Source organism: Mytilus galloprovincialis, chromosome 4, assembly GCF_965363235.1.
Source record: "Mytilus galloprovincialis chromosome 4, xbMytGall1.hap1.1, whole genome shotgun sequence".
NCBI classification, from domain to species: Eukaryota; Metazoa; Mollusca; class Bivalvia; order Mytilida; family Mytilidae; genus Mytilus; species Mytilus galloprovincialis.
This window is the reverse complement of record NC_134841.1, coordinates 100,557,550-100,572,334: the sequence shown is the minus strand read 5'-3', so window position 1 is coordinate 100,572,334 and position 14,785 is coordinate 100,557,550. Positions and strand designations below refer to the sequence as shown.

The 14,785-nt window shown below is 31.8% G+C and overlaps 1 protein-coding gene across 1 annotated transcript in view; it reads right to left on the bottom strand.

Moving 5' to 3' along the window:
- The window catches only part of LOC143073610 (adhesion G protein-coupled receptor A3-like), an 82,815-nt gene that overhangs the window by 26,768 nt on the left and 41,262 nt on the right, over positions 1 to 14,785 (bottom strand). Inside the window, exon 10 of the mRNA XM_076249280.1 lies at positions 14,282 to 14,489. Coding sequence (XP_076105395.1) covers positions 14,282 to 14,489 — 208 coding nt within the window. The remainder of the gene's footprint in view (positions 1 to 14,281; positions 14,490 to 14,785) is intronic.

Genomic DNA, 14,785 nt, shown 5'->3' with positions numbered 1-14,785 from the left:
ACCAAAGGGACCATTTAGCCATCGAGACCCCTGAATAGTAAAAGAGATGATAGATACCCTTAGACCACTTAGCCACCGAGACCCCTGAATAGTAAAAGAGATAATAGATACCAAAGGGACCATTTAGCCATCGAGACCCCTGAATAGTAAAAGAGATGATAGATACCAAAGGGACCACTTAGCCACCGAGACCCCTGAATAGTTAAAGAGATGATAGATACCAAAGGGACCACTTAGCCACCGAGACCCCTGAATAGTAAAAGAGATTATAGATACCAAAGGGACCATTTAGCCATCGAGACCCCTGAATAGTAAAAGAGATGATAGATACCCTTAGACCTCTTAACCACCAAGACCCCTGAATACTAAAAGAGATGATAGATACCAAAGGGACCATTTAGCCATCGAGACCCCTGAATAGTAAAAGAGATGATAGATACCAAATGGACCACTTAGCCACCGAGACCCCTGAAGAGTAAAAGAGATGATAGATACCAAACGGACCACTTAGCCACCTGGGGTAAGCAAAGGTTAGTGTTACATGCTATAGACAATCCCTCTTAAGATGTGCCTACTGTTTTTAAATACTGTCCAGAAAAACTATATCATTGGTATTAATGCGCCTATTTTTTCAGATCAAACTTATTTCATTCTAATGAACAATGCTGAGGTCAAATGGACATATTTCAATGTACCAGTTTGGACTGAGCACTTTTAAAACCTGTAGAGATCATGTATAGCTATTGCATCCAACAAACTTTACTTTAAGGACTACATCAAAAGATTTATTTTCATACATGTAGTTTGGGTGGGGTTATATTTAAGTCAATCCCCTCCAAGTTTATTATTCTATATCCACCTCATTTAAAGTTACTCTGGATAAAAAGGGTTCCTGTCAATCTGTGAATTTATATTTGGGACAAACATGTGATTGGCTAAACATCACATATTATGCATCTAAATTAATACTTATTTTATATCTCAATATTTAACATTTGTAAATTACAAAGTTATATTTTCTCTGTGGGAAATCTTTAGAAATGGTAAAAATGTCTGCATAATGAAAGAAAAACTTTGCAAGTTAAGTTGCTTAATCTTTGAGTGAACTTTGATGCAGTCCTTTAAAAGCAAACTTGCATAGTCCTACAATTAAAATTATTGAACCTACCTTTGACAATAAAATCCCACGTACAATTCAAATGTCGTTATTATTGAATATTGTTATATTCATACCACTCTACGTCAAAAATTAATCCAATTTCTATATAGATAATCCTGCTATTGAACAAGACCATCACGGATCAAAAACATAAATCAAAATTTGAATTTCTGTCACTTCACTTTCAATTGATTATCAAAATTGTTAAATGAGAGAAAAATTTGTTATTCATGAAAGATTATGTAAATGAATTGTGTGGAAAATCACAAATAACTTATCTATAAGCCAACTTTCACTCCCCAATCATTTAAAACCATGCACAACTTTTTATATCTATAGATGCATCCATGTTATAAAATGTCCAACACCTGTCCTACCAGTGAGAAATAATTCTGGCATTTATAAATCACATTGTGTCCTTGTGGGATCTTATTAATAAGATTTGTCACAGGTGAAAATATTCACAATGTCCAAAGTCAGAAGAAAAACATAATTCCAGTTGATTATCTAAATTAAATCTCCGGCTATTTTTACCTCTTCTGTCGACTTTTTGATCTATTGTTTGGCTTGATCAAACTCATTCTATCTTTAACTATGGGGGTATTATTAAAAGTGAACTTTTTCTTGATCCTTTATGAAAATATTAAACTACAACAAAAATTATATAAAGAACTTGTCTATTATAGAGGTTGAAATATAATACACAGTCTCTTGACTTATAATTACATGTGATTGGCCGTAATTTGGGTAACGTTTTTTTTCAACATTGTAGAAAATTACAATACTTATGGCACTTAAAAAACTACTACAGACAAGTGGCTTTCTTGCGTGAAGTTTGACTATACAATATCAGATGTGAAGTGTGGATTACTGAATATATATTGGTAGGTACATCATTTATCCGACCTTGACCTTCAAGTAATAGATACAGTTCAACAGATACTAATGGCCACTCATTAGCAGGATTCTATTGTTACATGGAGGATGCTCTTGTGAAACTTGGATCTCAGCAATATGTTCAAATGTAAGCATCTGCAGATGACAACCATTGTATAATGAAGGAACATTAAATGAGCTTGTGAGGGAACTGATATACTGGGCAAGCTAACACACCTACTCTCCAACATTATAAATGTGTGTTGATTAAACAAGTGGCCTGCTTTGCAAATTTTTTTAATGACAAAACTCAAGCAATGTTTTGCTGAGTGGAAGCCTGCTTATAAATTTATAGAGGATATGGTAACAAATGAAGGTACAACCTGGTGAAAAGAATTATTATGGGATGTGAGACAATAACATTCATACACCAAAAATTCTGCTAATAACATAGATCTATCTTTGTAACACATCCATCTAGGACAAATTCCTCTCTTAATAGAAAAAAAAAATACAGATAAGTAATAAGTTAAGATGAAGGCCTCCTCATGCTTTATAAGACCACCTGGCTTTATGTCTGTAAAAGTTATACGGATATACATGAAGCAGAAACATTTAAACTTGGCAAAAACAAAAACACAGTTGCCAAATGACTAATTCCCTCCTCCATTCATAACATCTGGTCATCTGGTAGAAATAAGGCTTTATGAAGGGAACAAAAGAGGGGGTGGGGTGAACATCTCCCCCCAAAAACAAAAGGACAGTTGCCAAATGACTAGTTCTCTCCTCCATTCATAACATCTGTTCCTCTGGGAGAAATAAGGCTTTATGAATGAAAGAAAAGAGGGGTGAGTAAACATCAACAAGACTCCAATCCAACGTCACCTACCCCTCAAAAGCAAAAATGTAATGACACCACAACTCTTTATTGATATAGGGTTGCAACTAGACTCTTTCTGCAATGAACAGGAGGTCAAAGTATCATAAAGCCAGTAATTTATAGGATAATATGAGTAAGTTTTGTCTAGGCAATTTATAACTAAGTAATGCGTTTTTTGTAAATGCATACTCATTACTTGTATACAAAATCTAGGGTAAATCTAACAAAAGTTGTTTTGTACGTAACAGATCTTAACTATCACCTTGGTCAGTTCAGTTTAAACAAGTAAATGCAATAAAATACACATTTAAAACAAGACACATTTCATGCAATGATGAAATTATAAAGGACAAAAATTATATTACTCACATAAACAAAATTTTACAACATAAAAATGTAAGATATTAATAGGTATAGTGGTAAATAATAGAACTGTATCAATATATATATTCGCAATTGCTAAAAGTTAAGCTTTTTACACTACACTTATACCTTTCTTTAAGTTGTTTGTATACAAAAAGCAAGGCTAACTGTAGAAAGATGAGGAATACTTGAAACTTTTCGTATCATAATACATTAAAATTTAAACTTTATCTAACTGTACTGCTGTAGCTTGAGTTACCAGATAAAAAAAATTCATAACATGAAGGATGAACACTTTCAAAATACAACTTTGTATATGTTAGAATAATTTCATCTATGTTCTTCATATTTTTTAGCATTTGATTTTGTTACTCTCACATGATATGATAGTGGCAGTTTCCCATAAAAAAGAATAAATTTCCTACCTCCTTGATGGAAAATATCAAAATTCATTTTGTACTCCTATATTATATCCCATGTAAACATCTTACTATCCTGAATGGCTGTGAACAAAGCAAAACATTTATCTATTTACCACTGACATATGATCTTACCTGTATAGTACAGGTATTTCTCGTTAATTAAGCGTGTCAATTATTGAACCACCTGGAAAACTGACCATGAAAAATTTGACACAGGTCATGTAACTGTATGATAACTATTGTTAATAACAGCTTTTAAAGTCATCATTGTATAGGTCACTGTCCAAATTTATGTTTGGATTTGTGACAATTAAAATATTTGGTTGTTTGTTAAATTGTTTTTCAATTTAAACTGGATAAGACAGAAACAAGTAACTAACAAGGAAAATAATTTGGAAACATTCTTGGTTTATCTGACAGATATATATTTATAAGACTGACTTTGTAAAGGAGGCTTATTTATCAATTAAAGATTTTAGTATAAGAAGAGCTATATGTAAAATGAGAATAAGTGCTCATGATCTTAGAATTGAGAAAGATAGATATAGTAAAAAATACATAGAGAGAACTCAACGTCTATGTCATCACTGCTTATCACATGGATCAAATTCTATTGAAGATGAGACCCATTTTACAGTAAATTGTCCATTATATGATGAACAGAGGAAATTATTATTTGATAAAGTTATCACTTTTTGTACTAATTTTAAAGAACTACCTAATGATAAGAAATATTTCTGGCTGTTCACAAATGAGCATTTACCAACTCTCATGTGCCTAGGAAATTACATTATTAAAGGTTTACAAATAAGATCCAGATGTAAACAAAATATATGAAATAATATGAAATTTTATTGTTATAACATTTAATATAATAGTTATATAAGACACATGTTGTGTTAGGCTCTGATCCTGTCCATAATGTTATAGTATAATGGCATTAGTTTTCTGTTTTGCTTTTTCCAATCATATTGTGTTGTAAAATGATGCCCTTTATGGGTTCTTGATTAAATTAATAAAATTCTTATCTTATCTTATTTATAAGACAAGTATCATTGAGCTGTTGCATAGAGGTCTCTTCCTGTCCTGTACAATTGATACGTAACCAAAAAGACATATTTCACTTGAATATTTTCCTAAACACCACTCAATTTTAAATGACTATAATATTGTTAATGTATATCAATAACAAATTATAAATCCTTTCCTAAAATCAGGAAGTTGCATGACCCTAATGTGGGATGAAAAATAAATTATGACTGAATTATCACTGAATGTTTCATCGGTATTATAAGTGAAATTCTAAAATAAGAAGCAAGGAATACCCTTCTTGACACAGTGGGAAGAAATACCCCCTGCTTGTTGCATAGAAAGGGAATACATATGCTGATCACTGTAGCACACTTCAAGGAAAATTCTCTTAATCTGATCCTATCTCAAAAGTGCAAACACATTAATATATTATACTGTTGAGGTATACAATCCTGACAGTCTCACACTGAGAACTTCTGAATTGCAAGATTAATGTATTATCATATTCGGCATACTGTAAAACATGGTATGGTACGATGGTATGGTATGTGGTATGGTATGATGGTATGGTACGAATACCATCATACCATGGTATACATGAATGGTACCATGGTATGGTATGATGGTATGGTACAAATTACTATACCATGGTACAAATTATTATGCTATGGTATGAAGCATGGTATGGTTTTTCAAAAGAGGAAATTTTGATAAGTTAATAAACCTATTCTTAAACAGGATTTTATTAAATATCTGTTTTCTTTCTTTCTTTTTTGACCTTTTCCAAAACAAACTTTTTTTTCCAATGAGAAACAGGAACAAGAATTTTGGTTGAAAAACAATGTAAACAAAATATTCATTGGTTCAATTTTAAAATCTATGATCATTTCAAAAAACATTATCAATGCTAATGAGCATATATATGTATATGCTTGGGTGGGTTTGGATGACTTTTAAATAAAACAGGGATTTAGCTGGTTGAGGAGTGGCCACTCCTGTTAACTTTGGGATAAACTATAGATAGGAGACAGTAATGAACTACATTGGTTAGAGGTATAGGGCGAGGGTTGAGATCTCACAAAACATGCTTAACACTGCCACATTTGTTGCACCTGTACCAAGTCTGGAACCTGTTCTCTAGTCTTGTTTTTAAAAAAATTTGGTTCATTTATATGTTTTGGAGTGTATTGTCACGTTTATTTTATATGAACTAGTACACATTTTTGTTCAGAAAACGGCCATATAACTTCTAACCCCACCCCCTTTTTGAAGTTAAATTATTGCTCCCTTAGGAGCCAGCTTCAGCCCGCCTCCTGGTGCAAGATTTTTTCACTGTGTAAGCGACTTTTTTTGTTTACCTTGGACTGTTTTCTACTCTCTGGTCGGGTTGTTGTTTCTTTGACACATTCCTCATTTCCATTCTAAATTTAATGAAGGATTTACTATACTCAAAGACAGTTACATATATGCTGTTTATGTCACTCCTTTGAGCAAGCACCGTAAAGAAAGAAATGGACAGCAAATTTAATGTGATTAGCGTGAATCTTAAAATTCTTGTAAACTACAGGTACATGTAAGATCAGTTCTCAGGGACAAATTATGTCCAAAAACACTTTAAGTGTCTAGTAACAAATTACAGGAATCCCATTTTCATATAAACAGTAAACAACATTTCAAATTTTAACAGAACAGATGACAGCCAGTGAGTTGAAAACAGTTAACAGTTTAATTTTGTCTCAAATAACAGTTAAAAACACAAAGGCAAAAACAGGTTAACACAAAAAGGTATTGCCCCCCCCCCCTCTTATAGGTCATTATGTTGATCATTTTCTTATACTTATAGTTCAAAATCAGTCTACATATATAAAGGATACTACATCGTTCATTAATATCATTGAGAAATTAGAACCTATGGCAAATAGCCTTTTGGTTTCGTATAATATAACACAGATGTTTACTAATCTTCCTCAAACGTTCTGTAAACGAGCCCATGACATATATATATATAGCATTTGAATTCGATGGAAAAATTTATAAACAAATAATAGTTGCGGCAATTGGTGCAGTCCCTTCACGGGAAATCTGTGATATACTTTTAAATCATGTTAATATATTCGAAATAATGAATCAAATACTTTAATTCTGCATTACATAATATTCTATCATGGCAGATATAGGGACAATATGTATTCATAATATTCGATGGAACATCAGATGAAATAATAGATTTTTTTCGTCTAGCAAATTATTATAACCCTTTATTAAAGCTAAAAGGAAAAAAAATCGTTCTTAAATGTTGATGTAATTAAAGGTCAAATATTTACAACACATGGCAATTATTATTGACCTTGAAATACATTTTAAAGAAACCTATTCCTATCTCTATCTGCACAGAAATAGCTGTCACTCTCAGCATGAATTAAAAAAATGAAATAAAATTGTTTAATAAAATCTCACATGATAAAAAAAGACTCATTCCTTGGTTGATATTGTGTATTAACTTCCATAATGCACATTGTTTTTACATATAAATGAAGAAAACAATATACACTCTACAACATGTGGTATCTATCAACTAACATAGTATTATATTAGTGACAGTTTTAATTAAATTTGAAAGTATGGTGTTTTCTAATCACCACTGGAGATGCATTCACCTTTTATTCACATTTTTAGTGGAATTTCTTGGCCATAGATGTAGACAGAATATGCAACTGTTTAAAGTGTCATATTTCAAAACAATATATAAGTCGACCATTGACAGAAGGTTGTGCAATAAAACTTTAACTACATTATCTAGATTATCATCTAAAGATATGCAGTACTTCCCAAAATTTCAAAGAATAATTGACAGCCATTTATAATGTGTCAGAACAGGACATTATATCTATCTTATCTTGTTATCTGAGATGTTTAAATTGAGTTTTCTCTTGTTTTCTGTTTACAGCTTTATACATGTAAGTGATAGTCTATCTGGTTTGTCTACATCTATTTCGTAAAATATTATTTTAATAAATAAAACATATATATAATGTCAACAAATTAAAACAAAATCATAGTTCATATTACCTAAATTAATTTTTCAAAATTTCCTACTTCAAAAAACCATACCATGCTTCATTCTATCAAGTTATACCATGGTATAGGAATTCGTAACATGGTATAGGAATTTGTACCATACCATCATACCATACCATGGTATGATGGTATTCGTACCATACCATCATACCATAACACATACCATACCATCATACCATACCATGTTTTACAGTATGCCATCATATTCAGCTCTCATTTTTTTACAACTCTGCATCATTATAGATAAGACGTTTTATTTATTTCATTCATTACATTAATCAACATAATCATAGATTGATAAATACTTCTCACATTTTCATTTCCAGGGTTATAACCCACATGAAAAATATTAAATTCAACAGCCAGCAACAGATTTGAAAACTCCCTTTCTGATAGGTATAGAATCAAAAAGTTACAAACTGCCTGGTTCCTGATTCAGTATGGTTTGTATTTTGAATAGTCATACTGGCTAGTATTGTATATCTGTTTAGGAAAATCTATTAAAATGCAGTAAGGATAGGTGTAACCTGAATATTTCAGTCATTATATTCGGTCTACATTAACCCTATATAACTAGTCAATTGAAAATCATCTGTATCAAAATAATTCTGGATTTTTATCAAATTGAGCTGCTTGCTGATTAGCTTTCTCAGCTCAAGTTTCCAATCCAAGTTGAGAATTTGTGACATGCTTTAGTTATATAGAGTTTCAAGCTTCAGGTCCTCTTCAAAAGAAGAGTTCAATTTTGGGGAGGAGTGTGTTTCATATTTGACCAATTTCTACTTTCAGATTATTATATGATAGCCTGAGGCTAGCATATTATACCCAAATAGACTGGTGAGCCCTAAACATTCAGAATGCTTTAACAGTCATACCTCTAACAGTCTTTGAACAAGGTGTCACAAACTAATCAAATACATGCCAAAAATACCTCCACTAGCTACAATATAGTGAAAAAAACTTAGCATACCTCCACTAGCTACAATATAGTGAAAAAAACTTAGCATACCTCCACTAGCTAGAATATAGGGAAAAAAACTTAGCATACCTCCACTAGCTAGAATATAGGGAAAAAAACTTAGCATACCTCCACTAGCTAGAATATAGGGAAAAAAACTTAGCATACCTCCACTAGCTAGAATATAGTGAAAAAAAACTTAGCATACCTCCACTAGCTACAATATAGTGAAAAAAACTTAGCATACCTCCACTAGCTACAATATAGTGAAAAAAACTTAGCATACCTCCACTAGCTAGAATATAGGGAAAAAAACTTAGCATACCTCCACTAGCTAGAATATAGGGGAAAAAACTTAGCATACCTCCACTAGCTAGAATATAGGGAAAAAAACTTAGCATACCTCCACTAGCTAGAATATAGGGAAAAAAACTTAGCATACCTCCACTAGCTAGAATATAGGAAAAAAAACTTAGCATACCTCCACTAGCTAGAATATAGGGAAAAAAACTTAGCATACCTCCACTAGCTAGAATATAGGGAAAAAAACTTAGCATACCTCCACTAGCTAGAATATAGGGAAAAAAACTTAGCATACCTCCACTAGCTAGAATATAGTGAAAAAAACTTAGCATACCTCCACTAGCTACAATATAGTGAAAAAAACTTAGCATACCTCCACTAGCTACAATATAGTGAAAAAAACTTAGCATACCTCCACTAGCTAGAATATAGGGGAAAAAACTTAGCATACCTCCACTAGCTAGAATATAGGGAAAAAAACTTAGCATACCTCCACTAGCTAGAATATAGTGAAAAAAACTTAGCATACCTCCACTAGCTACAATATAGTGAAACAAACTTAGCATACCTCCACTAGCTACAATATAGTGAAACAAACTTAGCATACCTCCACTAGCTACAATATAGTGAAAAAAACTTAGCATACCTCCACTAGCTACAATATAGTGAAAAAAACTTAGCATACCTCCACTAGCTACAATATAGTGAAAAAAACTTAGCATACCTCCACTAGCTACAATATAGTGAAAAAAACTTAGCATACCTCCACTAGCTACAATATAGTGAAAAAAACTTAGCATACCTCCACTAGCTAGAATATAGGGAAAAAAACTTAGCATACCTCCACTAGCTAGAATATAGGGAAAAAACTTAGCATACCTCCACTAGCTAGAATATAGGTAAAAAAACTTAGCATACCTCCACTAGCTACAATATAGTGAAAAAAACTTAGCATACCTCCACCAGATAGAATATAGGGAAAAAAACTTAGCATACCTCCACTAGCTAGAATATAGGGAAAAAAACTTAGCATACCTCCACTAGCTACAATATAGTGAAAAAAAACTTAGCATACCTCCACTAGCTAGAATATAGGGAAAAAAACTTAGCAGAATATTCATATTTAAATGAATGAGAACATGGAGCTTCTTTTTCAAATCTGTCAGAGCAAGAAAAGATCAATCAATTAATTCATAAACTATTGCAAAAAACATTGTGATCAGAGAAGAAGCAGATGTGAATAAACAAATCTGTTTTATATAAAAACAAAAAAACAAAATTGATTCAAGTTGTCAGAGGTACACAACCAGGAGAAAAGATTAAACAGGACATCAAAAGAAACTGTTTTCTTTGAAATTTGCTACATATTTCAGTATCACAACTAGGGGCATATATTTCAAGTGAAGGAAACAAAACAATGGCTTCAGAGAAGAGATGAACTATGTTACATATAGGTCTAAAAGAACTAAAAGTTAACTAATAGGTCTTCATCAGAAATAAATGATGTCCAGCTGTTAACAGTACACAAAGGTGAACAAACCATCAGATGAATGAACAATCTTACTTTTGTGATAGATAATAAACATGTTATTTGACACACTTTCTATCAAGTTCACCTTCCCTTCTTTACTTCATTTGTTTAAAAAGCAGGTTTAAGTGTACTTCTTTAGTATCACTGTACATGAACTACTGTCAGAGTTAGTAGCTCACTTTAAACAATTATTAACTAATAGGTCTTCATCAGAAATAATCATATATCAAATACCAGAGACAGTATACAACATTAATAAATTGATTGTAGGTTGCTTAACATTCAGTAACAAATATTTGATATAATCATCATAATTATGCTTTTGTTGTATTTTTGTATCACTATAATGCTTCACCCAATTCTACCTGTTTTAATAAAAAAAAAGCTCTCTGAAATTTTTTTTTAGTGAGAATACAGTAGATACTAAATTTTTTCATGGATTTTCAACTTTAAAACGGTTGATACTTTTAATTCAACTCAAGCATCTTGTTTCTTTAGACTTAAATATCCTTTTTCATAAAATTCAGTGTACCATTTTAAGAATCAAACTATCTTGACGGGGAAATAAATCTTTCACAGAATATTGTCCACTTTTTGCCTACTTAGTATTCCATTGAGACCGTATGTAAATTCTTTATTAATAAACCAGAAATAAACTTTTACACCTGGGAAAATGACTCATGCTGATGATGAATGAAGATGCCCTGGTTTCTTATCTAACTTATAATAAAAATAGAAACATTTTTATAAATATGTAATATCTGGGGCTAATTAATCTCTTCACATGCATCCAAAGTGCATCAAATTCTCTAAATGATATGATGCAGAAACATGATTAAAGTGGATTCAAATTTATTATTATATTCCATATATTTTTCTGACATTTTACTGAAAGGGTAAATATATATTACATATATTAATAATAAAAATATAGGTCATATTTATTGTTTTTGAGAATTATGGGGTATACAATTTAATATAGTTTGCAGGTGTGAAAATTATTCTTTGGCAAATAAAACAAGATATTAGTTTTCTCGTTTGAATTGTTTTACATTGTCATTTCAGGGCCTTTTAAAGCTGACTATGTGGTATGGGCTTTGCTCATTATTGAAGGCCATACGGTGACCTATAGTTGTTAATTTCTGTGTCATTTTGGTCTCTTGTGGACAGCTGTCTCATTGGCAATCATACCACATCTTCTTTTTTATAAGATACTACAACACACCCGTGATATCGTGGGTCTGTGACTGAATTAAAGTATATAACTATGAGTATGCCTTATTTTAGTATTGGTATTCTCATCCGATAAAGTCATGCCGATTATTTTACAGTTTTCTCTGCTTTCAAAATCTTTCTGTTTGAACCTATCGACCTGGAACCTATCAATTATTGGTAATATTAATTATTTGGAAAACAAAAGGGCCTGGAATGGAGTATTCTTTTAATCAACAGCATTGTTCTATATTGTTCTGTGATTATGACCCGTGGATACAGCAAAATCCTAAATACACCGTTTTTTGGTGCGCCTGTCAGATGCGGACCATACAGATAAGGTAATAGGTAATAACAGGTGAATATACTATTGGTATCGGATTCAACTGGAACTTGTTAATTATTGGCAATATTAATTATGCGGAAAACAAAAGGGTATGTAGTGGTGTAATTTTTAATCAACACCATTGTCCTATATTAGCTATATATAAAGTTGATTTCTTTGATTTGTCGTTTTTACCCCATGACGGCTGACAAATTGGACTTCCTTTATTTTAGTATTATAGATAGTATTATAGATATTTTGAAATAGGTGTTTTTTAAGGGGACATTATTTTGGACATTATTTTGGACAATTCCTTTCAATAACAAAAAGAGGGGGATTGTCTATTTCTCCTTCATAAAATAAATTGTAGTGAGAAATTGACTGATTCCCAATAAATTGTAGTGAGAAATTGACTGATTCCCAATAAATTGTAGTGAGAAATTGACTGATTCCCAATAAATTGTAGTGAGAAATTGACTGATTCCCAATAAATTGTAGTGAGAAATTGACTGATTCCCAATAAATTGTAGTGAGAAATTGACCGATTCCCAATAAATTGTAGTGAGAAATTGACCGATTCCCAATAAATTGTAGTGAGAAATTGACCGATTCCCAATAAATTGTAGTGAGAAATTGACTGATTCCCAATAAATTGTAGTGAGAAATTGACTGATTCCCAATAAATTGTAGTGAGAAATTGACTGATTCCCAATAAATTGTATTTCAATGCAGGAAGTGGCTATATGGGAATGTAAAAGTTGCCTACTCGCTTCAACTAAACATTAAGCAGCTGAAGTGCTGTAATAAATCATTCCCTTCACTAAATAAGAGCCAAGAAAAATTTGACAAAAAATTTCCAAGCATAATGAGGTTTGTAAAATTTGGAACTATTGGCAAACAGCAACAAGCCTGCACAGCGGATTTGAAACACGGCAAAATATGTGATGCTCAATTTACCTATTTTAGACAGGGATACAGTTTCTCCTACCATGGGGTTGTTTAGATTTGAAAGAAATCTAAAATTTAATGATGATTTCTTTGATGATGAAGATAATGATGGATAGCTACTTAATAGTCAGTTCCAAGTAAAATGTATATGCTGGACACGAAATTGTAAATATGATATGAGTTTTAAACCCTGCTTGGTCCTTGACCAACACACTGAGCTATGTTTTTAACGTGCAGTTTCACATAGAAAACATGTCAGCCACTAGCACGAGACCATCAAGTTGGTTTCTAAAGTAGGAGAGTAAATCAATACATGTATTTGTTTAAGGGACAATTGTTAAATTTTTGATGGATTCTTGATTCTTGTTTATTGTTAAAGACAATTTATTCAATTTTAAAGATCTAGATGACCTTGTCCTTTCTTTGATAAGTTATGTTGGTGGCTTGCTGTCTTAATCAAGGTATTGCCACAGTTTCATTCTGATCTAAAGACATCTCCTCAGTGCTAGTGACTAATGTCTTAACCCCATCCAACTCAAAAGACTCCCAAACATCAGCATCTATGACTCAGAATGGTATCAAACATTAAACTCTTACCAAACCAACATTAAATGTAATAATAGGAATAGAGTGGTGTAAGGCACATGTGACATTAATTTCTTAACATGGTGGAAAATAACCATAAATTAATCATAGTCTTTGTGGGCACTGAGGGTTAAAACTTATTTACATTTTGGTTTGGTAACTATAACTGAAACTTTGCAAAGAAATAGTATTCTGAATTGAGTTATTTCCCCTTATCCACACACATTGTTAATAGATTCATTCTGAGCCATTTGTGAAACTTAATTTAAATGTATTCTTGATAGGTATAATAATCAAACACCATTTTGTCAATTGAATATTTGAGTATATACCATTGCCTGTCATGGGTATGATCAAAAGAATGGTTAACTTACAGTGACATTGCTTTGTGTTTACTCAAAGATAAAGAAGTGGTTAAAGTTAGAAATCAAATGTTGAAGGGGATTGACATTGAAAATTAAAGCTATTCTTTGTATTAAATGATCCTTTTTAGTAAATCATACAAAAAGAGAACTAAACTAATTCCTATATTCCCTCAACCAATCACAGGAAATATAACTACATCTTTGTTTTTCTGTGGGATAATAATTATAATTAATTGTTACTTACAATTTTGGCAAAGAAGTTCTTGTCTGTGAAATTTTCAAAGCTTTGTTGACACCAGACATTAGTACTGAAACTGGATGCCACATTACATTTAATCCCTGTAAACTGACTGGCCTCAACCTCCATGATATAGATACCAATATTCTGTGAGGACAAAGCCTGAGGTCTCGTTGTGACCTGGTTTGGGATAGATTCCACTACGTGTACCAATCTATTAATAGAAATTTGTATGATTGATTCTTTTCAGTAAATTTTTTATGCATGGTTTTTGTAACAAGTAAGTTTCTATGTGTTTTGTATAAACATGAGAGTATATACAGCTATCAGAATCTGTAGACCTTTTCACAAAAAATCTTCAGTGTTAAATTTATCGTATGTCTAAAATATTCCTTATCAATTCAACTAAATATTTTTATTGTAAGATTAATTTTACACTCAACATTTTTTGTGAAAGGGCTACAGACTTCTGCCAAAGATGCATTTTTGTGTATTTCACCTGTTAAGTTT